The 26221-nt window shown below is 38.0% G+C and overlaps 2 protein-coding genes across 5 annotated transcripts in view; both read left to right on the top strand.

The window, feature by feature from the left end:
- Positions 1-7317, top strand: part of crtc3 (CREB regulated transcription coactivator 3) — a 38481-nt gene extending 31164 nt beyond the window's left edge. For 2 of the 3 annotated variants that reach the window (XM_057352489.1, XM_057352312.1), the window contains 3 exons: positions 1118-1201; positions 3248-3446; positions 3635-7317. In XM_057352489.1, the coding sequence (XP_057208472.1) occupies positions 1118-1201; positions 3248-3446; positions 3635-3840 (489 nt within the window). In that variant the 3' untranslated portion in view covers positions 3841-7317. The remainder of the gene's footprint in view (positions 1-1117; positions 1202-3247; positions 3447-3634) is intronic. The other variant, XM_057352397.1, reaches the window with a different exon arrangement.
- Positions 7318-14717: 7400 nt separating this feature from the next.
- On the top strand, positions 14718-26127 carry adamtsl5 (ADAMTS like 5). Of its 2 annotated transcripts, none has more exons than XM_057342190.1 (14): positions 14718-15013; positions 15241-15837; positions 16939-17011; positions 18772-18929; positions 19540-19600; positions 20010-20115; positions 20221-20348; positions 22562-22685; positions 23415-23501; positions 23708-23871; positions 23988-24201; positions 24996-25103; positions 25249-25320; positions 25398-26127. In XM_057342190.1, exons 2-14 carry the CDS (start codon positions 15818-15820, stop codon positions 25712-25714), a joined length of 1632 nt encoding a protein of 543 aa, XP_057198173.1. In that variant the 5' UTR covers positions 14718-15013; positions 15241-15817; the 3' UTR covers positions 25715-26127. The 2 variants fall into 2 exon arrangements, with proteins under 2 accessions (XP_057198173.1, XP_057198182.1); XM_057342199.1 differs by having other exon boundaries at positions 14720-15013; positions 23418-23501.
- Positions 26128-26221: the final 94 nt, after the last annotated feature.

Raw genomic sequence — 26221 nt, 5'->3', positions numbered from 1 at the left:
CTATTATTGGAGACGGGGCTGAAAGGGGGAAGGCTAATGTTCGCTTGCTGTTGATGATACATCATAATGTTGAGAGCAGCTTGTGCCAAATGGCTGTTTGAGAGGGAGGTTATTCTTAGCAGGGCAACACTAATTGACCATATGCACGGAACATTCTCAAGAACTTCCGCAATGATATAAGCCAGCATGAAAACTTCAGGTGAACCGTCACTCATTTGTGTGGGAAATCTTCCAGTTTTGGAAGTAGCTCTGACAGCATCAATAGTGTAATACTTAGTTTATAATCAGAATCTAGTCAGATAAATAGCTTTGCTATAACATTAGTTGAGCGTTATTCATTTAAACTGAATTGTATTCATTTAAACAGAACATTACATTTTAGCAGCATGAGAGGAGAGCAGCAATATCTGTTTTACGTGAGCACATTTAAATTCAACCTTCAGATTTCCCACTTTTGAAGGCAGCTAATGTAGAGTGACATCTTTTAGCTATCAGTTGACCAGAAATGCTCTAACTGGCTGATCAAAGACTAAAAAGTACCCATGCGTACTTTCAGTTCAGTTTAAAGGCACAGTTCACCCAATAATACAAATTCTTTCATCATTTACTCACCATCAAGTTGTTCTAAGTCTGTATAAATTTCTTTGTTCTGATAAAAACAGAGAAAGATATTTGGAAGAATGCTTATGACCAAACAGTTCTTGGACCCCATTGACTACCATAGTAGGAAAAATAACTTTATAATTTTTCTGTTCTGTTAAACACAAAGGAAGATATTTTGAAGAATGTAGGACAACAAATCGTTTTGGGGAACTTTTGACTACCAGTGTAATATTCCTACTATGGTAGTCAATGGGGTCCAAGAACTGTTTGCTTACAAGCATTCATTCAAATATCTTTCTCTGTGTTCAACCAAACAAATACATTTATACAGGCTTGGATCAACTTGAGAGTGAGCAATTCATGACAGAATTTTCATTCTTGGCTAAATGATACCTTCAGGACCATAAGTATCAGAAGTGTCATATCTTAAATCACTGTTTTAGGTTTCTACATGCTATGTAATTTCTGCTAAATAATATCTTTACCATATTTACTCCCTTTTTTCACCCCACAGCACAGCAGCATGGGAGCATTTTTCAATGATCCGTTTATGGAACCGCAGTTCTCTGGACGCCAGTCCAAATGTTCATCCTATCTGGTTAAGATTCTATTCTCTTATATAGTCGTAATTAGGGCTGGGCGATAACAAAATCTTGATTTCCCCCCCCAAAATGTTAACGATTCACAATTTTCAATTGAACTTTAAACTGCAGTCAACTTAAAAACGTAACAACATAATTAAGTAACATTCTCTCTACATCTGGATAACTGGCAAGAACATCTGGATAACTAATAATAATCACAGTTCTAGTCTAAGTGCACTGCACATGAACAGAGCACGCAGTTATCAATATGGTATAAATATAATTTTAATTGACTTTAAAATGTCTGTGCAGAAGTGCATGAATTATGAAGGTAGTCAGTAGTTTGCGAATAGTACTTTATTGGTCATTGTGTGTTCACCTTGTCTACGAGGACATTGCAAACCTTTTATATATTTACTCTGTGTGCTTGGTAGGGATGTAACAATATCAAAATCTCACTGTACAATATACCTCGGTATAAAGTCCACTGTGCAATGTTTATTGCGGTATTTAAAGTGACAAATGATGACTTGGAAACGTGCCATAAGCATCCTCTTGTCTTTATCCTCTAATCATAACTGTTGCTTAGAGGTATGAGTTATAGTATGAGATGGGTCAGCTGATCAAAAAAATCCCTTTAAAAAATAAAATAATCGCACCAGATAGACCTTGCCAAAGGTAACATCTATTATTTTTCTAACATTGTCTATGTTAGGCCCTGAAGACCTATCGTTTCATACAGTTATGTGACCACGATAATATTGAGACAATTTTGCTATTGCGATAACACGATATCGATAATATTGTTACATCCCTAGTGCTTTGACCATCTTTCTGTCTCTGAGGGCATGAGCGTGGTTGACAGGCATATTGTGGTTGTGGCAGGAAGAGAGTGAGTCAGCATGTGTGGAGAGGGAGGGGCTTTGCGGTTACTTTTCCACAGCTTCCACAGAACAAAAGCTCATAAAATAATAAAACTTGATTTGGAAATCCAAAATTAAGCCTGGAAGGTCGGCGTTTACTTTTCATTGCATGAAAACCCTGCAGTTTAATCAGAGGCCTATTGCACAAAGCTGGTTTTGGTTTATACCCAGGTAAGTTTGCGTTTAGTTTGAGCATACTCTGAGTTCTCGGGTTCGAGAAGGTGGATTGGTTTGGAGCGGGTTTCGTTGCCATGGTAACTTAAACTACACAGCTACCCTGCTCCGGAGCAGGTTTTATTCTGGGTTAGAGATCGCAAACCAAAACTAGACCAATCAGCTCTGAGCAAAGTGCCATTTGCGACGCAGTGAAGCCACTCCCCTTGTGTCTCGCTCCAAATTAAAAAAAAGTTTAAAGTGATAAGATGTTAGAGGGAAAATCTTTTGCTGCTAATTGTTTATTATATTTATTTTTATTGATTATAATTATGTATAATTCATATAACTCATATAATTATTCCATGAGTTGATAAATATTAATCAATTAATAATAAACATTTAAATTAATATAACTATATACTGTACGTATAAATGCAAACTTTTTAAAGCTTTTTGAAGTAATGAAGCGTACGTACGTATTTTCATTTGATCTTATTGTAAACCTATAAAATATTTAAATTCAGTTGATTCGCTTGCATTGATATAGTCAGTAGTTGTCTTCTCAAACTTTCACTGCAGCAGTGTTTATTTCTGTGTTCCGTGTGATTGGCTGTTTCCCGCACGTGTCACACTTTCAGGTGCACGCGCCTCACGAACTCTGGATCAAGCCTGAGTTGACAGAGAACGTTTATACCAAGTGTTGTGCAACAGCTGAACCTGATCTAAACCAGGTTGGGTTTTTCTGGTTTTGTCAACCCGAAACTTACTCTGCAACCCGGAGTTTGTTCATCTCGCTTTGTGCAATAGGCCACAGATGATTACTTTGATGTGTTTTCATTCAAAATCCTGTTTCCTCGGTGTAAATGAAAATACGTAATTTCGAAACAATCTATAAATTCGCCCAGTTCTAGTCTTGATATTTTACAACTATAATATACTGTCTTATATATGCTGTGTTAAATAAACTGTCTGTTTTAACAGCAGGATCAGTATAATATGTTAGAGAACGTCATGAGTTCTGTGGCAGGTGGATTTGACCCTTCCTCCAACCTCTACTGCACCCAGGCTGCCCTTATGGGCTTGGGTGGTAGCCATGGCAACCTGCAAGACCACTTTCAGATGAGGCCTAACATGCTCTACTCTAACTGTGGAGGAGGGGTGCCCAACATTATTCTTACAGGTACAGATCTTTCTCTCTTATAATGTCTTTCCATCAGACAGACCTGCTCTACTTTCCTTAAATAGGTCTTATTCATTAAGTGTGGCGTAACCACCAGTAACTAGGAAAGGGCAATAACAAGAAAGTGCAGTTTGCCTTTTTTATTGTCTTTCACTCACTCGCTCTGCTTTTGTTGTTCTTTCTCTCAGATGACTCCAATCCTAGCCTGTCTAAGGACATCAGCAGCGTGTTGTCTGCTGTGCCTGAGTGTTTGGACTCGGAGGGAGTTTTCCCACTGGAGGATGAACTTCGTATCGAGCCACTCAGCCTGGATGGACTGAGCATGCTCAGTGACCCGGATATGGTCCTCCCTGACCCCTCAGTGGAGGATAGCTTCCGCAGCGACAGACTTTAAAGAGCTACGTCCACACATGAACGTGAAGACTAGAAGCACACAACTTACAGCACTCTGATGTTCTGTCTCTTTTGTTTTCCCAAGCGCATGTATAAACACTACGTGTTGATATGAAGTGAATCATCAGTCTTGCATGTGTCGCCCAGACGGTGTCTGTCAGTGGCCGTGTTCGTCCGGCATGCTTCATCTTCCTCGTGAGACGCCGTCATTGTATGCGTGAAACTTATCTGGACGCTTGACGTGTGCTACGATCTGTAAAGATAAAGAAACAATCGACCCACATATATGAACCTGCCGCGTTATCTTCTTATTGTGACAATCAGGACACCGAAGCCATAAAAATGCCAAACCGTTCTAACAGCGTCATGCCTCACGGATGGCTGGTCCTGGCCGGTCTAACTTAAAGCCACGTAACCAAACAAAACGAATGTGCTTGTTTTACAAGATATATCGGCGCTTTTGGATATCATCAGGTCAGCTTTTTGTGGCATTTTTGACGGAAGCAAAAGGATGGGAAGCCTCCCAGAACAGTCCTGTGTTTAGGCTGTGAATGTGGAGACTGTGAGAAGACGACAATATGATGTGTTATGGAACAGAAGGAGTCAACAGGCTGCCTAATACGGCGAGTTTCTCCGCTGGTGCCGCAGCCTGCAGTGCATGTTGTTGTTTATAGCACGTGCTAAGCTAATTTCATTATATGGCGTGTAACTGGTTTTCTGACCAGTCTGGGCTCACCTTGCTGGCCTGTCAGTGAGCTGTGAATCAGTTCGTCCTTCAGATGCTCAGAGTGGGGCCAGTCCCTTCATTCAAAAGATGAGAATTGAATGAATTGCACGTCTCTTCAGCACAGTCATGTGCACTATTGAGACGAGTCATCTAACTAATGTGTATAAAGCATTATTTTGAAATTTCTTTCATATTTTTTGTATAAAAAGAGAACTTTGCCACTTATATATGCCTCACAATTTTCTCTGACTAGAATGTATTTTCGAAACAGAAAAAGGGCAAACTGTTTACAAAGATAAAGTTTGAAAACTACAAAGGACATATGTGAGTAGGCGCTGACATTTTTATGATTTTGCTATACGTCTAAAAGAAAACCTTTGTATCTTGCTGATGTTGATCCAGTCTATAGTAAGCAAATAGAAGCTTTGGCTATGCAGACCTTCAAGGGGAACTCCGGGCAAAAATGAAAATTCTGCCATTAATTACTCAGCCTCAAGTCGTTTTAACATCTGTAGGGCCTCCATTTTTCATTTTAAGGTAGTTTTGGAAGCTTTCTGACTCCTTAGATTGCAACGCAACCAATCTTCAAAGCGCTGAAAGTGCGTAAAGACATCGTAAAATTGTCCACCCGACTCCGGTGGTTCAGTATAAATTAATATAATGCGACGAGGATACTTTTTGTGCGCGAACAACAAAACTAACGACTATATTCAAAAACGTCCTGATTTGAGGGTTAGTTTCCAGCGCGCGTTCCCGAGAGCCACACGACTCTCGAGCGATGCTGACACCGGACGCAATGTCATGTGGCTCGTGTGTTTGGTTGCGCTGCAATGTATAGAGGAGTCAGAAAGCTTCCAAAACTTCCAAAACGACCTTAATTTGCGTTCTGGGAAAAACGGAGGTCCTAGGGATGTTCAACTACTTGAGGGTGAGTAATTCATGGCAGAATTTTCATTTTTGGCCGGAGTTCCCTTTTAAGCACAGGACGGCTGGAACAATCTAGATCATAAAGAGGAACTATTTTACTTGTATATTTACTATATCTTTGTGCTCATTTGAGATTTTATACTTGTAATGCAGCTTGTAATATGTGTATTTGTTAATCTGTTTGTTTTTTCCCTTTGGACTTTCATTGTGGACGTCTGCTTTTGTGAACGTTTGTTGTGGTTGGTGTTTTTCGGTGATGTTCAGCATGGGCCCTCGCTCTGCAGCTCTGATCTGTTTTAGGGGTTTTGAAAACGCAGTTTTAGAATGTTTAATATGTGGACGTGGAACACATGTATCATTGTTATTGCTCGTGTTGAGAGTTGCATTGAACAAAATTGATCTTTGGTATTAAGAAGTGAATTTATTTTTTGATATTTGAAATGAAGCCTGCACAACAGGAATTTCAATTGCAGTGCATTTTGTTAATTGCTGAATTTAAATGACCAGATATTTTAAGATGAAGAAAGATGTTTAAATATAACTCAGGAATATTTTCACCATATAATAACTGGTTCAATGCTGCGTTTCCAGGGCTGAATACCGGTCTTTTGCCTCCTGCCTGCCAGATCCATACCGTGTCTGATTCCCAAACCTGTTATAGTGGGGATCTGATGATCTTATTATCTGTGTTAATATTTGTGTTGTTTTTGATTCCTGATTTCCAAAGTAGTTGGTAGTGGAAAGCAATAGCAACGCTATCTGTGTGCCATGTCCACGTTATTTTGTTTCGTTTGTTCCTTTTTTGTACATTCATCCAGGTCATATTGGTCAAAAGCATCATGACAAGCTTGTTGATGACTTCATCACAAATGAATAGACGAACCAATCATGAAAGTTTAAGGAACGTTCTTTTTTATTCTTGTGTGTGCATGTTATTTGATGTGGTCTTGGGAGACAAGAAGATGGGACGATTAACAGAAGCAGACACGAGGCCAAATTTAGAAAAACCTTGATTTAAGCTTTGGTAAATCTGGCGTACAAAAGGTTTTTCTGCTGAATTATCTCTACATACAAAGAGATTTGGCTTTCACCTCTGTATCTGCAGTTATTATGTTTTCTTTTGTAACATTGTTCTTTTAGATGTATTATGAGCATCTATTATAACAATAATGTCATGTTAAAGGCTGATGCAGCTTTGGGTTGTAGAGCATGTTTCACTGCATCACATGCCTGCTGAAGTGTGCATCTCTTTATAGCAAACAAACTGTTAGTGTCTTTTGGTCTGTCACCTACACAGTTAACTCTGTAGTATATTGTCGGAAGTAACAGTGGCAGCACATTTCCAGGGCGCGAGTAAAATGATCTTTAGTCGATTTGTTTTAGGTGTTCCCATTGTTTACTCACTTGCTCTTCTCTGGAAGGTATTCTTGTCCTCTGCCCCATTCCTGTTCATCTGTGACCACTAGCTGTCCCTCCCTCTGACTGTACTGTGATATTTTGGGTTTTTGTAATTTCCCATTTCCAGGCCCTGTGCTCTAATGGCAAAACTTCTTTTTAATATAGATTTCATAACAGATACTAGTTCTTTTTTCTTCTGTTTATAGTGTTTCTTTTTTATTTTTGGCTTTTTTGACAACAAAAATGTACAGTTATATTATTTAAAGAATATGTTCTTGTCCACTAGTGTTACTTTTTTATTATGTCATAGAATCCTTCTTTTTCAGATATTATGATTTTAATACACCACAAGGCGTTTGGTTGTGAAGTATGTTATAGTGCTTTTCCTTTGATTTAATATAAACAAATAAAACTATTTACTGTCTATCAGATTTCAGAGTTTTATCTGTTGCTTGAGCATTCTGTCAGCCATTTTCTCTTGCGCACGCTGTTGTTTTCAGATTAAACCACTAGATGGAGGCAGTAATGCACTTTAACCTTTGTAAAAAAAATGTCTCTTAAAAAGATGTGGGCTTTTTGAAAAGTTATTTAAAAGACCACTTTTTTGATTTATTTAAAAACAGTCGTGTACTGTAAGAACTTGCCATTCTGTTTATTTATACCCTTTTTTAAACTTACATTTGTGATGAAAAATCCCTTGAAAATGTTTGTTAATGGCTAAAGGGAATGTTCTTTTTGCTCAAAGCAATGAAATTCATGTGATTAGAAAAAATCTGCTTTGATATCTTTGATCTGTCATCCTGTCCGGTATTAGGGAAACCAAAGGATTCCGCCATTTAGATATTGTGTGGTGCAAACCAATGTGGGCTGGCCTGCAAATGTTTTTCTGAGGTGTGAACAACAGTCTGTCTGGTTCAAATGCAGCAAAGCATGTAATGTACCTCAAATATGTGGAGCGATGCCCTGGCAAGCCTTTCATTACATGTGTGATACAGAACTTGTGATAATGGATTTTAAAAAACAGGTAGCCTTGTAATAACTTGTTGGATAGCAGTGAGAGGAAGAACATGATAAGAGCGTGTTAATCTGCTTCACCTTTGGAATTCCCATAAACCCTCAAAGGCCCATCTAAAAACAGCTTTTCTCTTCATCCACCTCTATGTACTTCAGCCAAGACTATAACTTATATTTATCCAAATTATAAGGGACAAACAACGTTTACCAGAGGGGCTTGTAATGTTTTGTTTATGATGAGGCTGTTGGTTGCATGCTAAGACAATTTGTGTTTGATTGATTTTCTTGTTTGTTCAGAACTGTAAATTGGATCACCATTAAATTTGGAGAAATGTTACTTTTTTGTTTCGTTAACCAGAAAGAAGTAAATTAAGATTTTATTATATATTTTTTTCAATCCACTGGCAACGTTCCTATTTATATGCCCTTGTGATTTTTTTGTGTGTTTGACTGGATTAGGAAGAATGTTATAGCATGTGACTTCAGTACAGTGGGAATAGATGTTAAAATTTGAATGGCTTTGAGCTGACCTTCATATATGGACATTAAGGTATTGAAGCTGTTATTCCTTAACACTGTTGGTTCTCGAGCAATGTGTGACCGATGATGTCACAGGCTTGAATATGCATGTGCTACGGAGGAGGGAATTGAATAACAACTTAAATTTCCGTTTGTTCTTTATACAAAACTGTTGTATGTCTTTAAAAATATGCACATATAGCACACAGAAAGAAAGGATTTTCTTTACTTTAAATGGTGTTTGTATGCTGTTTTGCTTTGGGGGGATCAATGAGTTTGGGACAACATGGATGAGTACATCTTTACCAAAGTTCTACTTAAGAAACAGATTTCTTATTTTAGTTATGCAAGCTCAAACAAGATAGTAGACATTTAGACTCTTTGCCTTCTTCAGTGAATGTTATTGATCTTGTTTGTTTCTGTTTAAGAAAAACGTTGACTTTTGAAAGTCTATATAAATATCGATGAAATTTTTTGTTAAAACTTACCTTTAATGTTAAAGTCTTTAAACTTTCACGGTCAACAGCCTGGATATGTATTTATAAAAAATAGATATTCAATATAATTCTTTTAATATCTTTTGTAATAATATTTGTTCTATTCAGTTGTCCTGCCTATCACAGGGCTATGCAAAATATTTCCTGGAAAATTACGATCAAACGCATTTGTTTTTTTACGTTGAAGGAATACTTCTTGAGGTCCTGTGTTGAAGTGCATTGTGCCAAATGTAAGGGGACATTTTTACATTCCCCAAGTGTAGGAGGGCTGGAGGTGGGCTTGTGTTTGTAAAGATGTCAAGCTGGAATGCCTTGACAAATGACATAATTAGGCAAACTGACTTTTTTAGTTTAATGAATGGATTCAATTAAGCTATTTTGTTATCATGTAGAAAGAACACCAGCAACCCCCTGGAGAGGAGACCTGTGACCTGTCACTGAAGCTGAACGTGATGATCCCAGACATCGGCTTAGAGCTTTAATGTGGAGGGACGTCATGTTCTCAATGCTGTAATCTGTAAAGAGCATCTAGACCGCTTTGAAATCACAAATTCAAAGTTATGAGGTTGTTTTCTTTCTTAGTAACATATCCTGCCTTATTTTCCTATCACTTCTTGACATTTCATTCCCTCTGGAATGCTTTTCCTTTAACGTTGAGAACTATGGGTTCTGTGGAGTCTTTTAAAAAACATATAAAGACGCATCTTTTTGGTCAAGCTTTTAATTTATGATATGGTTCTCCTGTTGTATTTATGGGATTTTATCAACATGGTAACGCATATGTATTTTATCATTGTTATTGTATGTATCGACATGGTTGTTATTTGTTATTCCATTGTAAAGCATTTTGTGACGACTCCTTGTCTGTGAAAGGTGCTATATAAATAAATCTTACTTACTGAGGTGAGCTCTGGGCTTTGTCAGTTCTATGTGCTGTGTGCTGCAGTGGTGTAGTTAATGCTAAAATACTTCTATTTCCTGTACCTGAAGCTTCTAAAAATGTGTCCCTATGTGAGGACATTTTCAAAATCTTGTCCCTCGAGCCAATGCGGTACTATACAAATCTTTCTAAATTTCTTATCTTCTCTTACTTGAGCCTTGCTAATTTGTTTTCCCTCTATTTTGCCCTCAGGCTTATTTGTTTGATTCTCACTAATGCATTCCAGACATTATGGCAGACTGTGTTCTCCACCTAATTACTCGTTCTCATTTTTCCCCCAAACAGCCCCTCTATCTGCTCAAGTGCCCCCTGTTTCCTTTGTACCACCATGTATGATCATTTGTGATGTATTTATGTGCTGCCACGGTTTCCTCCTTACCCTTCTATTCGGTCAAAGGTCAAGTGATTATACCCACAGCAAAGGAAATGCACAAAATAAGATGTAAGACCACAAAATTATGACTTCCACCAACAGCATGTCAGAATGGTTTGGATTTCTTTAAGCTGTTTTCTTATGTCCACCTGTCTTGTTTGCACTGTCAGATTCCAGTGTTAGTATTACTTAGATTTTTCCTGGCTTTATTTCCCAGCTTCAAAGTGACTTCACTGCATTGCTGACTTTAGGAAGTTTGATCATGTCTAATCATTCCGCCCAGTAGGCCTAGTTGTAAACCAGTTGCAGGCCAGGATATTTTCCTGATGGATGTCTTGTCTTCTTTAGAAGTCTGGGAGGTAAGTATAGGCAAGACCCGATTTACGTTTGTTTCCATGGATTTTGTCATTCATTTGCCACCCCAGTGTTATAAACAAACGTGTGAAAGCCTTTTTCTTAGGTCATTCAGAACGCGTCCGTGTGTGTTTGGACGTGACTGCAGTTTTTTGGATTTCTGTTTCACTCTGCAAGATATCAGGACTTTTTCCATACTCCCTGGTGTGTTTGTGTCTGTTAGCTCAACATTGACAACAACAAATCCATCAATAACTCATGTTAGTGCTATCAGATTTATCTCAAACGCCCAGTGGCCTATATTTAGCACATAGTCATCAAAACTCTAAGTACTCTTGGGTTATTGGATTACAATATATTGACTTAGTAGGGACAGAGATGGCTAACACACATGTTGGATCAACTAGCAAACACAAAAATAACATAGTAAACGCACTAGCACTTGTATACCAATATATATGTTTTTGTCTAGTAGTTTCTCCCATCTGTTTTAGTACCTAAATGACATGTTTAGCATTGAACTGTACTTTATAAGTTACTGTGTTATTTTGACTTTTTTGAGTTGTTGTTGTTTGCTAAATTCTGGTTTACACTTTTCTGTCAACATTTAATCTATTATTAGCCTACTATTAGTGATAGTTTACCCCAAAATGAAAGTTCTTTCATCGTTTCTCCCCCTGTTGTCATTTCAAACCTGTATGACTTTCTTTCTTCAACAGAACACAAAAGAAGATATTTTGAAGAATGTTGTTAACCGGCCCCCATTCACTTGCATTGGTTTTGTGTCCATGCAATAGAAGTGAATGGGGGCCAGTGCTGTTCGGTTACCAACTTTCTTCAAACTATCTATTTTTATGTTCTGCAGAAATAAAGAAAGCCATGCAGGTTTTAAATGACAAGAGGGTGAATAAATGATAACACAATTTTCATTTTTGGGTGAGCTATCACTTTAAGATAATGCCAACATGTCTATAGACAAACACTGACACTGTATAATGATAATCTGGGACATGCTCTTGTGTTGAGTCAGAGCCCAGCTGTGTTTAAAAGCTTACAAGCACTGTGTTTTTATAAAGATACCCGGAAGTAGTTTATTCACCCCAATCTCCTATGTCAAACTACTGTTTGTTCTCCTCCAGGACACAGAGCCCTGCAGGGAATCACATTTATTTGTTCAAGTGTACTATCAGTAAATCTCTGCACAGCAGTGATAGAATCAGGGAGTGGATCTGCGTGGTTTATTTATCCGTCACAAATTGAAACATGAATTCATGGTTTGCACATTAGGATATTAACAGATGGTCTGAGATAGTCTCTGTGTACTTTTGGGAGAATGTTGCTGTTTTTGTTTGACTGAGAGGGGAATTCTCCCTCTGTGTAGTTTTTGTGAATGATAATTGAAAATAATTTGTTTATTTCTTCAAAGTTTTCTTTACCCTGTTCGGCACTGTTTTTATCACAATGTTTGTGTGAATATTTCTGGTCAGGATGAGGGGGAACTCGCACACATCTGCTTCCCTCTGGGCGTTCACACTGTGAGATTATTACAGCCACCAGGCAGCTGTTCTGTGCTTTAACCTTTAGCTGACGATCCCCGGAGATTTCATTCCACATGACTCGGTTATTTTACATCTTGATGAGCAGAGTCTCTTTAGAAATGCCTCCCAGGTCAAAATAGTTGACATGCTTGTTAATCGTCTTATTAAACTCAATTTAAGCAAGGACATTTTGGGATAGGTGCACCATTGAGCATGAGGAGGTCATAGTCATCTGTCAACACGGAATTGCTGGTTCTTTCTTTCCTCTTTATGCCATAGTAGGTAAAAATTCTTTATACATTTTTTTGTTCTGTTAAACACAAAAGAAGATATTTTGAAGAATGTAGGAGAGCAACCAGTTCTGGGGCAATTAGTAATTAGTAATAGCAAACAAAGTAATTTTTCCTACTATGGTAGTCAATTCAAAATATATTTCTCTGTGTTCATCAGAACAAAGAAATTGAAACAGATTTGGAACAACTCTAGGGTGAGTAAATGATGACAGATTTTTTTTGGGGGGGGTGAACTGTCCAGCTGTGATAAGACATGTGTGCAGAAGGGAATTGCTCCATTGGGGACTTGTCTTTTCTGAAACATTTGTGTTATTTGGCTCGCAAAAAAACGCCTATCTCTTGGAAAACAATGCTAGAGCCAATAGAAAATTTGTAAATGGTAAATTTCTGTTAAATTTGGATTTGTTACTGTTAAATCATTATTTGGATGTGTTACATTTCGCTGCCGTCCTGTCCAAATTCGCTGATTTTCAGGAAATGTATAAAATGCATTTTAAATGATGAAATACCGTGTTGTCCAACTTGTCAAGCACTTTTAATACAGTTCTTTTTTTGCAAAACCCAGTGACAAACATAAAGGGTTATCCATAAAAATGTTTCATGGCAAAAATATTAAAATCCAGAAATATGGAGATACAAGGTTTCAGAAGGACAGTAGTGAAGAAAATTGCTTGTAAGCACAATTTTATAATATTCTAGCATAATATTCTGTGTTAGCTTAACCGATACAGAAATAGACTTTCTGACCATCATTCTTTATTTTTGCTATGATATCAAATAAGGTATTCAGTTGTTTGGATATTCATATGAAAATATGAGCCAAAAATGAATACAATGAATTGAAATTAGTGTGTTGCATCAGACTTGTTGCTTTCTTACACAAAGGGCCTGAACACTCACCATGCCCTCATTCTCTCTTGCATAGTAACCGCCAGATTCATAGGCACTGTGGGATACATCACTACTGCTACTAATAAACAGCAAGTGTTAGAGTGAAGTTACAGTACTAAAGAGTCAGAGTTGAAGGGTTGTCAGATTGCCATGGTAACCATTACACGGTGCACTTACTGAATGCAGAATGTGTACAAACATCATCCTGAAAAAATGTATAAACTTAATGACCATTTGTTTATGATGCACAGCGTCATGTATATCTTTGTAAATGAAGGAGTGCTGTATGTGTTTATGTCTCCTCGTTAGACTCGGTTGCCCTCAAAGTCAGAAATAAGTAGGACGCTGTAGATTGGGATTCTTGTCTGTGTAGCTGTACTGGAGAGAATCTTTACCTCGAGTGAAAGCAATTTAAGTGTACAGTTACAGAACTGGGAGAAACATAGCCACTATGTGAATGTCTATCTGAGGCTGATCATGCAAGCAACCTCTTCAAAGCGTGACAAATAGAAAGGGAGAGATACTGATGCACAATGTAGGATTTAGTTTCCAAGATCCTCGCTGTCAGTTTCAGGTTTAAAGAGATTAGAGGCATATGCATGTTCATTTTCTGCCTGTTAGTCACACAGGCATGATAATCTGCAACACTGTCGCATGTTTTCATTATCACCCAGTCATGGTTGCTGAAACTTGTTCTGTTATAAATTGGTTGTTGGTGAGGTATTAAAAGGAAAAAGCTATTTATTACTTTCTAAAAAATGGAAGTTAGGATAAAGATCCCACATCATTATGACCATTAGACTATTATATATATATTGCTAAATATATACCACAAACTTCCATTGCTGCAATGAATGTCTCTGTCTACTTTTTTAAATTCTGTATGATTGAATACAGTGAATTGTTGCTGCGAAATGACGAAGGCCCCCTTACCTCTTGCACATCGGGACAGATTAAATAGTTGTGACTCAGAGGTTGACAGTGTTCATTGAGGAGCATAAAGATGTGGTACACTTGCTAAAGAAATTTCTCTGCATGCTGCAACATGTCATTTGAGGCTCTGGGGCACTTTAACACATCATGCACCAGTAAAGTGCTCAGTAGAGTTGGCTTTGCTTTCTTTTTTATTCAAAGGGCGCTGAGACAAGAGACATAATGTCTGTGTATGATGATGTCCAGTTGATAGGAGTTATTTTAGGCACTGTTTCCATGGATCATGGATGAGGTCTGCAGGAGAGCTCAATATAACTATTTGTTAAGCTGTGACCTGTTGTTTTGACATTTCTACACACACACGGTGGATAGTGATTGAAAACACTATCAAATCAAGTCTTATTTAAAGCATCCTGTTATGGATTAGCAACTTAATCATTTTAGAATCACAAAGTTTCGTTATGTTATACGTTTAGACTTTTCCAGCTATCACACCGGCTTCTTGTCATGGCACGTGCAGCCAACTTTTTTAACCAAGTAATTCAAAACTCTTCATCCAATGAGAAATGAATGCGTTCACGCGCTAACGAAGGCATTTACTATGTGTGGATTGGGCAACATTGCGCTTAAGAGGGGCGTGTTTGCTAGAATGTAGACACACTGGGCTGAGCTTCAGGTGAAGGCGGCTGCACGCAATGCTGCTGCGCTGAAGTCTTCAATAATACTGAAGCTTTCTGCATTCACACAACCGGACACCGTTTGTTTAAAGGGTAAGTGTCTGCTTTATTTGACGTGCTTTGTGTGTAGTGCTCTGTTTTTAAAATAACGGTCAAAAGTTTCATTTTTACTTTGAGGATGCCCCGTGACTAACTTACCTGAATAGATGACAATAAAGATATTGTATGCATCATTTTGCATAAACTTTGTGTATATTTTATGTATATACTTTGTGTATATTATATCACGAATAAGCTATATCGTGTTTATCTCTTCGCAGGTGACCTCTGCTGACTTCTGTCCTTATTAGAAAAACCTGCCCGATTTCAAAGGCCGTTATATTCGCTCGAGCGCAACGGGTCCAATGATTTCTTACATGTGTGACTGTGAGCCTCAGGTGGACTTTACAGACACCATTCTGAAAAAGATAATCTGAGCTCAAACTGTTATAACGCTTTAAATATCTCTGAGAGATCGGACACTGGACCACTGAAAGCGATAAGAATGATATAAAACGGCACCTTGCAATCCTGGAAGAGTGATTTACTGCCGTAAATGATCCAAATGGACGGAGACGGCAAAAAGAAAAAGCATTTATTTTAATTTGGAACTATTGTAGGTTTTCTTCATCAGCCCTCAAGTCTATGGACAGCTCAGCGTTGCTGTCTTGTGATATAAAGATTCTGAGATTTATACTCAACAGAGGAAACACTTATAAAGCATGGATACGATTGGGTTTCCCGACATTTTTGATGATGAAAACCATTGGGATCACACGTCTCGTGGTGTTTACTTTATCAGATGATCAGACCTTAACATTGTTTTAATTGTTTTGTGAGACCTGAGGAAGAACTATAATGCAGAAGTCAAACAACAGGTATGTGATTTTACATTTTATTTCAGCGGTATAGGCTATGCCTTTAAAGAAATTTAACCTAAATGCTTCATAAAAATTCTATTCGAAAATCGGGTAAATCAAATGTTCAACTTGTTTTTACAATATTTTACAACTATTTAAAGCATGCCATAAATTGCACAGATAAAAAGTAATATAATTATGAGATATTATATTGATGGGTTTTATGTTGCTGTATTCACTGTTGTGGAGTAATTCTCTCTCTCTCTCTCTCTCTCTCTCTCTCTCTCTCTCTCTCTCTCTCTCTCTCTCACACACACACATCCAGGAAACAGCTGTTTAATCTTATTTTCAAGAGCAAAATAGTTTACTATTCACATAAACTTGAGGTGCTTTTGGCGTGACCCATAAACACAATTAAGACTCCAGTAAATTCAGATTTAGAACTTTGTGGTTTGCAAGAAATGTAATGGTTACAGATGCCTGTGTAAGGTTTGTTTAATGTGGTTACATATGGCTTAACAGTGTACATATATAATACATTTAGCATTACCGGCAAAGCACCATTAATGTGAAGTCATTATTCTTTCTGTCACATGGGAGATATAGCATCAATACACACTATAGTATCTAAATGAACATCATTATTACCAGTTAACAGTGGACCTCTTGACCCTAAGCACTAATATTCTAGACTGCTCAGGTTGTGCAGTTTGTGTTGTGCTTTTCATGTTGTTAAATGCAACACATTAACTAAAGCCTGTATCTCTGGTCAATGTGTGTTTATACATAATTGATGGGAATAGGAATCAGTTGGAATGTTTCCCCTATTTACATTTCAGGCATTTCACATGTATTACAAAAATGCAATGAAGATAGTTTGGTAGCAAAGCTGGAAAGAGTTTCTGATAAACGGCTCCTCTGATGAGTCAAATATTGTCTTTTTGACCTCATTGCCAGGAGACTCCGACTCATACTTTCAATGATCTGTGTAAACATGTTTTACCAGTGCCAGTGAGTTTTTGTATTGTAAATACTGTACGAATATTCCTTACTACTTGAAGGTTGTCTAAGTCAGTGGTTTTGTTGATAAATGTGTTGATTTATTTTCTATGTTCGTAGGAAGCTGTCTCTATGCCAGACCCTCATCCTCATAACAGTGCTGCTGTGTCCAGGTTGCCTGTCATCTAAGCATGTAAGGTGGTCCCTGTCTATTAGCAACACTACAAGCTGTCTGACAACAAACAATGTCACAATTACCACTCATTTTCTCTATAATACAGTTTATTGACCGATGTACCAAAAAAAGTTCAGGAAGTGAAAGAGAATTTGTGCGGACAAGCTTGTATAATCAGAATAGTTAGTGTAGCACAACATTAAGGATGCTTTGTCAGGACATAGGCTTTTCCTCATTTCATGCGAAGAAGCAGAACTTGTTTTGAGAGAATCAGGCAGTTTCACCTAGGTGGATTTAGAGACCGGGGTACCACCCTGTATGCTTTTTACACATATTGCAAATATGAGCACTTAAGAAGAATATGCCGTTTGGCACATGCTCTCTCTTTAACCTTTAAGTTTCACTGGCAACTGGGTAAAAGTTTGTTTGTATTGCTATGGACCTCACCCAGTCATTCTCCCAGTTTTCTTTCACGTGAGATCCAAGCTAGGTCTTGTCCAATAGTCATTATCACCGTCATTCCACTGGAATGACTTTCACACTATTAAAGGAACACACACATACGGGATGCCAACAAGTTCAGTTCACCACAAGATCAAATCCCAATTCTTAATATCAACCCAGCGTTCCCAAATCTTCTTCCAAGAAACATATTCCAAAGCCAAAATTTCTTTTAAAATGTTGCCTTCGGGGGGAAGCTGGTGCTCTGGGGGTGAAAGGTCGATTTCAATAATCCGCCTTGCCCACGGGCCCCACGGCAGACTGTCATCAACACTAATTTGAGTCTTTGCTGCCATAATGAGGGTAGTTCCAGGTCATTCCGGTATTGATGATGATAGACGCCGGCCATAAAGAACTATTGTGTCAGTGTAAGTGCAGTCATATGTCGTTTTAACTCTCACAGTTAGACATCCTGAATTATTACAAGACTTCTATTCGCCACAGATCTCCAGGCCAAATAAGGTCAGAAGACATTCCATTTCATCCTGCCATGATAACCTTCCGTCGAACTGAGCAAAATTCCTTTTCTTTGTATTGTTTAAAGGGTTAATCTTTAGGAAGCTCGGCACAGAAACAAAGTCAGATATGTGCCAGTAAAACGCACCTTGAGGGATCAAAGTTGGAATGCAACCTCTTTGCTCTATTTGTATCCCTAAATCGTTTCATAATCTTGCGACTCATGACTCTGAGTTGCTCAAATTAGATTTATGTGATACCACGGATGAAAATTGTTTTAGGAAGAAAAACAGCTGCTCTCTGTTAGGCGGTATAATGGTATAGAAGCAGAGAGGGTGGCTCACAATTGTATGAATACACACACACTGACAAACACACCTGGAGGGAATTGAGCAGGGAACCTGCTGTCTCTTCGCTGTCTGTTACTGCCTGTCCGTCCCGGATCAAAGCCAGAAACACATCTAGGAATGAGCGAGTAATGTTATCCTTGAGGACGATTAGTGGTGGTCTGCTTGTGCAACGGAGGCTGCGGGTTATAGAGCTGATGTTGGCGTCCTCTGTCCTGCACCTGGGGAATACTCAAACACTTCCACAAATGTCAAGTCCAGTCTAGCGTGTCCGATGAGCAGGAAGTGTTTAGGTGGTCTCTCATATCATGTGTCTTGAGCTGAAGTATACAATCGAGATGCCTAGGTTAGTTCACTATACATGTTTTAAATCACACACACAATTTCAAAATTTGGTATGTTCTCCTTTCGTTGACAGGGTCCAATCTCTTTGTTGTTGTTCTGTAACCCTCATGCCCTTTGTTGTTTATATAGTTCCAGTCATCCAGGAAAGCAGAGGTGGGAGGTGCGGGAACACAGATGCAAAGCCAACTGCACTTCATAAATGAATGGGCCTCATGGGGCGGCTGGTCCGTGTGTTCACGCTCCTGCGGGGGCGGAGCCTCTGTCCGTACACGCACGTGCATCACCAGGTAACGGAATCATTTGTTCAGTACTGCCTTTGTTTCTGCTGATTTTCAGTGGTGGTTAATAGTTTTAGGTCTATTTGGATTTGTAGGTGAACACGTTGTACTTGCTACTTTGACAGAAATTTCACATTCAGATGTTGCGTCGATACTTACATTTTATATATTGTGGGATTTAGTTGAAACTACCGATATTAATATTTTATATGTTGTGTGGTTCAGTTATAACTAATGCTAATATTGATACTATTTTAAAACTAGGGCTGTCACAATGCATATTTTCACTTCACGGTTATCGTGGCCAAACGAATTCCTGCTAACAATATTTTCATGATATCTATTTAAATGTATTTTACAAATAATGCTATCAGTCAAATTAATTTTTAATTTGGTTAATTTTGTGTTTTCTCCTTTTCTGACCAACAAATCAGTTGAACAGTTGAATTTTTTTACATTATTATCAAATATGTAGAAGTAACACAGTATTGATAATCATGGTTTTTAATATCAAGGTTATTGGTTAATACCAGTGTGACACCCCTTATTGTAAAGGATAAAACTTTTATATATTTTGTGGTTTGGTCTGTGACATATATATTTTACTATTTCCCTCTAGAAATCTGGTTGGAGGGCCGTGTCCAGGAGACACACGGCAATACAAGATTTGCAACACAAAGGTAGAGTAAATTTCTAACAGTTTAAAAAGAATGTAATAGTAATTTAAGCCACACCGTCTTTTTGACCTCTTTGTAATTTGGTATGAACATGGTTTTAAGTTATTTGGTTATTTAACTATACAGTGTTTTTAGTGTCATCAAAATTAGCAGTGCCATTGCCTATGCTAGAAAAACAAGGGCTCACACTGACAGTTAACAACTGTTTTGAATCCACTTTACCTCCAAGTATCACTTGTATCAAAGTTACTATGTCAAGACGAATGAATGTGTTGAGCTTATCTGAAAAGTGTATCAGTGACGCCGCTGGGACTGTTCTGATGACTCAAAAGTGTTAATGAAACCCTGTAGCAGGTTTAGACAGGCTGTGTTTGCATGTGTTCTCTTCTGAGCTTTGCATCTATAACATCAGGAGTGTGCCGTCGGCTCTGTGGACTTTAGAGAACTACAGTGTAAAGCTTTCAATGACAGACCGCTGGTTGCTGGCAACAAGTACCACTGGATGACCTTTCATGGAGGTCAGTGAAACGTGCCATGTAATTTGTATGTTTCCTTTCTCTGACAATATTTGATGATTACTGACTGTATTGATGTTCTCTCACCTCTGCTTCTGCTAACTTTAGGTTCTGACCCCTGTGAGCTCAGCTGCCTGGCCATTGGACACAACTTCTACTACAACTTTGGGCGAGTCCTCGATGGCACTCCTTGCCAATCAGAACAGGGGACTGTCTGTGTGAATGGAAAGTGTCTGGTGAGTAGTTGCTCTTTAATACACAGTGTCTTTTTACCACCTTAGTGTAAAGGCAATGTAAGATCAAAAATCATCACGACAGTGTTTTTTAAAAACTTGTAGGCAAAGTCTTGCTATTAGTTTTTATTTGCATTTGTATGTCTTGCCCTGCAGTCGTGTGGGTGTGAATTAGGTTTCCATCACATGCAGACTGGAAAGAAGAAGCATATGCATACCAAGGCCCAATAGCAGCATGTGGCAAATTGAATCCATATGTGTGAAGCACACCTTATGTGTGTGGTTGCACTTTAATGTGGCCTCCTGCATCATGGGATTGTGTCATTGATCATTATTTTATTTCACATATCGCTGAGATTATGGAAGACAGCGATAATGAGGTAGAAAAGGAGAGACTGTGTGGGAGGTAACAGAAAGTATTAAATGAGTCGGAGGGTAACACCTGAGACAAAGGGTTAATTATATGCTACACAAATTGCTGAGGACAGTTTACTCCTCCACACCTCCCTCTTTCTCCTGCGCTCATGATCTTACGGTTATTTGTGTGCGGTGGTTCAGAGAAGGATCGCAGTTGTTCGGCTGTCCATCTGTTTTTACCTGCCTGTTTGTCCCCGTGAGCCTAAACTTAAGCTTCATAGGATGCTATAGTTTGTTATGGGTTGTAACATCTTGTTTTGTTCGTACTGATGGTGTAAGACAGCTTTGATCTCTTTTCTTTAAGATACTTTGAGAATGTGAACACAGGCGCTGTGCACTGTAAAACAAATGAAACCCACATCCAGTTGTTCTGGGAACTGTAGTACAATTATGCGGTTTTATTAATTACTGGAGTTGCGTGCTGTCAAGGAAATTGACTTTGAATCATTTATTGTTGTTTTGTTGATCAGAAAGTAGCTAAATGTTACTTGCTATGCTGTTACTTGCAATGTAGGCTATGCTGAAAAACCAAAGAGCGTGCACATCTGCAAAGCTTTGTTGTTAGCATTTTAATCATAGATATAAATAACTAGATGCCGCATTAGCGTCTGTTTCTATGGGCCGCTATACGTATGTCGTATTGGAATATTGGAACGCGCTTGAATGCGGCATCTAGTTATTTATGTCTATTATTTTCATTAGTGCACGTTTACTTAAAAAAGCATATTTGTGACCCTGCCTGGACCACAAAACCAGTCATAAGGGTCTATTTTTCTGTTTCATTGATGTATGGTTTGTTAGGATAGGACAATATTTTGCCGAGAGACAACTATTTAAAACTCTGGAATCTGAGGGTGCAAAAATATAAAAATATTGAGAAAATCGCTTTTAAAGTTGTCCATAAGAGGCGCTGAAGCAGGCTGTTGCTAAGAAGAAACAGGTTTGCATTAACGCTCTCTATAGGCTTACTGCTGTAATGATGCTGTGGAGAGTAGATGAACCCAAAACTGGAAATTCTAAGCTTTACATAGAAACCAAACTTTAGTGGGTAATTCCCAAAGAGCAGCGAAGTTTGTAGGCGTGTTTCCGGCCATTTTTATTCACGATTTGCTGCATCCACGTTTGACTTTAATAATTGAAATAATATGAATTTTACCTGAAATTTAAACAAACTAAATGATGCTTGTAAAAAATGTAAGAGGTTTAGGTTTTAGGTAAGGGATAACACACTTTACAGTTGTTGTATTTGTTAACAATTAGTTCATGCATTAGCTAACGTGAACTAACAATGAAGAATAACGTTACTTCTACAGCATTTAATAGTTCATGACAATTTCTGCATTTACTAAAACATTATTAAAATTATAAAAAAACATTGTCACTGTTAACATTAGTTAATGCACCATGAACTAACATGAATAATTGTATTGACATTAACTAACATTAACAAGGATTAATAAATGCTGTTCATTGTTAGTTCATGTTAGTTAATTTGCTAATGTTAACAATACAACCTTATTGTAAAGTGTTACCGGGTAAGGGTTAGGAGATTCCATTACGCAAGAAAATATGTTTTCCTAAATATATATGAAAACAGGTTGAATAATAAATGTATTAAATATTACAAATGACATTGAATAATACATAAAGAATTGGCACCTTACATATATTGAAAAATATAAGCACTTGGTTCCATTATGGATTTTTTTTATTGAAAATATTGCGTTATATTTTGGTTTCATATAAGTCATTGTGTCTATAGAAACCTAATGTGTGTGTGTGTGTGTGCGTGTGCGCAGAAGCCAGGATGTGATTTGATCTTTGGATCACAGCAGCGGGAGGATGCCTGCATGGTGTGTGGAGGCCACAACTCAACCTGCCTTCATCACCGAAATGTCTACCATTCCAGCGGGCAGAATAATGGTCAGCTATGAATCTACAAGCACTTAGATTCACTCTCAACAATTCAATCATTACTGAATTCTCCAGTATGCTTATTTAGTTGCAAAAACAAATCATACTTTTTGTCATTTGTTGGTTGAATTGTTTTTTAACACTGTCAAAGAACTCAACAATGGTGGAATCTAAAGTTCTATTTACAGACTTATGTGAGAGGGTGTGAACAAAAGGTAACAGTCTTTAAAACTTAGCCATGGAATTCCTAACCTAAGTGATTTCTGTGGGACAGTGACACACACTCTCTCTTTCTCAGTATCTCACTCTCCTCTCACACGCAAACACATAATCTAGACACTTAGAACGCTTACACCTCTGGCTTTGAACTTCTCCGCTCGAAACAGAACCTCTTTTAAAAGCTTCCCTCCTTCTGCCAAACTGAAAATACAGCGTATTTACATCAGGGACAACATGGCGATAATACTGGCTTTGTTTGACCAAGCGAAAAGTACTCGGTTTCCCACTCTCTTGCATCTGGATTTCTGAGAGTAGGATAACAGATTGGAGACTGCCATGGCAGTGCTCTGTAAAAAGGGTCAAAAGTCAAATTCTGCCGCTCTGAGCGCAAAGCAACTGCGTGTGGCAGCTGTGGGAATACACGCATATAACTTTTTTCCATGCAGGATTGTGCACCTGTTGGAGCTGAGTGTTTTTTTGTGGGCTGAGATACATTATGCTTTCATCTGTGTTTCCCAGCAGGACTGTTTGGGTACAGCGAGGTCACTATGATCCCGGCCGGAGCCACACACATCAGAGTGACTGATAACAGCAATAACTATCTAGGTTAGTGCACGGCTCTGTTTGATCTCTCCTCTGGATGTGTTTTTCAAAGCAAAGTGTGAACAGTGTGAGATAGCATTGTTGTAAAACTTTTGTTGTAATCTTTCACCATTTATTGTGAGCCTGTAAAAACGTGTCTGGCTCCTGTGTTGTAAAATGATTTTTTTTCTTGAGAGGGTTCATTTTATTATTTTGCTCATTTTTTATAGCGCTTCAAAATGGCCGCTCTCAGTTTGTGATCAATGGGAATTGGAAGATTAGTGTTCCAGGGGAATACGGCGTGGCAGGTACCAAACTGCTTTATCGGCGTTCGGCTGATACCTGGGAGAGTTTTGAAGTTCCAGGGCCTACTCAGGAGGATCTGCACATTATGGTTAGCTTTAAGATGACATAATAAAAACCTCAAGCTTAATGTTTATGCAACATTTTGAGTTCATAAGTCTAGCAGCTGGTTCATTTTTATGAATCACTATACTGATCTGTTTGTAGGTCTTGTCCACTGATAAAAACTCTGGGATTGAATATGAGTACTGGCTTCCACCAGACCGCTATGCGTTGCATCATGGGAGAAGTCAACTTAGACAGCCTCAACACACAGACAACTATCTGCCCTTTGAACCTCCAACCATCAGCACCACCACAACAACAACAACAACAACAACAACTACAACACTACAGCCAGCCGTGAAACCTCCTTTCTGGGGTAAGCAGCTTTAACCTGAAATTTAAACACAAAAATCTTTATTATTATCTCTGCTATGTACGCATATATGCAGCCGGGGGGAAAATAAATACCACTGCAAAATTGAATGTAATCAGCATTCCTAGATGTATTGTGGCCGTCCAGCGTCTGTTGAATTTTAACAAAATCAAACCTCAGGAGTGACATAATGTGAAACAGCATGACAAGACATGAAAAATGTGATAAAAATCACATAAAAAATAATTTTGAACTTTTCCTAAATACATATACAAACATTACTATTGTATTATTGCTTAAAAGTGAATATAAACTTCTGTTCTAGTCTGAAAAGGTCTGAAAAAAAACAGAGCATATTTTCTGTTATTTTGAGTTGTTTCTCCAGTTTTCATTTTCTGCAATATTTTTATTTTAAATTTGGGGAAATATTGTTAGTAGGTCACAGAATGAAACGGTTATTTCATTATTTCGAAAAACAGTAAATTGTAAATTCAGATAAATAATTAAAATTTTGAAATGATCTTTTAGTTTTCCACAGCTCTATATACTTTTACATATACTGTATATTTATATCAATCTTTCTTACAATATTTATAATACCATATTATTTCAAATTATTATTTGTGTTATGACTGTAACATGGTTTAAGACAAATGCGTAGATTTAATATCAAAGAAAAACAAGGTCACTCAAAGTATGTGATGGAAAATGTTTTCTCAAAGTGCCTCTTTCACCAAAATTTGAATGTTTGAAGTCTTTTGTAAATACAACTTTGATTTACGAGGTCACGCTCTTAGGTCCTGCTGGTAGCTGGCCCTTTCAACATCCATATCAGCAGCAACCAGTTTCTCGGCTGGAAAGAGAGGAAAACCGCAGGAACCGCTTGCCTGAGATACATCGTAAAGGTCAGCACATGTAATCAATCTTTACATACAATGCCATATACATCATTTTAACACCCACTTTAAACTTAAAAAGCCTCTCTTACAATTGTACGTTTTACTAAAACATTATTTTATAAATGCATTCATTTTTGTAACTCTTTTGAAGGCCACTGTGGGAAATGCCGAAGGGTACGAGGAAAAGGGGAGCGCCAGAGACAGTATTGCCAAAAAGATTTTGGTAAGTTCAATCATGTTCTCACATATTCTTATCTTTAACATTGTGGTTTAACACACAATATTGTTTTGTCGAAACAGTGTTTAGAGCAAAGGTACTAGAAAAACTGTATCACGGTCAGGAGACCCGCTACGATGTCCAAATCATCCACACGTACCGTAACCGTTACCGCATGGAGCACCGTGAGTTCCTGTGGGCACCCAACAAATGTGACTGTCCATATCTGGAGGTGGGCCACCAGTACATATTAATGTTGCGACGTCATATCAATTACGAACGCACTCTTAATCGCATTCTCTTGGAAGAGGACAGCTATGTTCAGCCTTATCGAGTGCGTGAGGACAGCCTGCTTCGCCCCCTAGAGGAGCATTGCGGTAACAGAGGAACCAGAATTTAGCTCAGGTGGTAAACATATGGACACACTTTCATAACACACTTTTTTTGAAGTTCATCCTAATAAAAAACAAAGCACAGACAGCAACCCTTCTCTGACACAGATATTAAATCAGTGATGTGACTTTACTGAAGCAATTTGCATTCCGGAAAAGGACAGTGGGGACAGTTTGTTGAGATAAATGATGTCCACGAGGCCAACCAAAGAACAGAGAATAACTAAATGAAGCACTTTAACAGGACTATTTTACCTTTCTTTAAAACATATACACCAAAGTAAATAATATGCAGAGAATTTATGCTTTTAGCACCACAGGTTTGTTAATCGCGAAATCACTTGACAGTATGTATATCTTTATCATATCTTTTGTGCATTTTGTTGTTTTTATAAATATATGTATTTATCTATTAACAATATTTGTAGCGTAAACCTTGATTTTTATATTGTTTGATCATTTTAAAGGTTTTACCATTAATATATTTGCTATGAAGTCTGACTGTTAAATGATAA

The sequence above is a fragment of the Triplophysa rosa genome, linkage group LG1 (assembly GCF_024868665.1).
Source record: "Triplophysa rosa linkage group LG1, Trosa_1v2, whole genome shotgun sequence".
Classification (NCBI taxonomy): Eukaryota; Metazoa; Chordata; class Actinopteri; order Cypriniformes; family Nemacheilidae; genus Triplophysa; species Triplophysa rosa.
The sequence above is the reverse complement of the archived record's forward strand: the minus strand, read 5'-3'. Positions and strand labels throughout refer to the sequence as shown.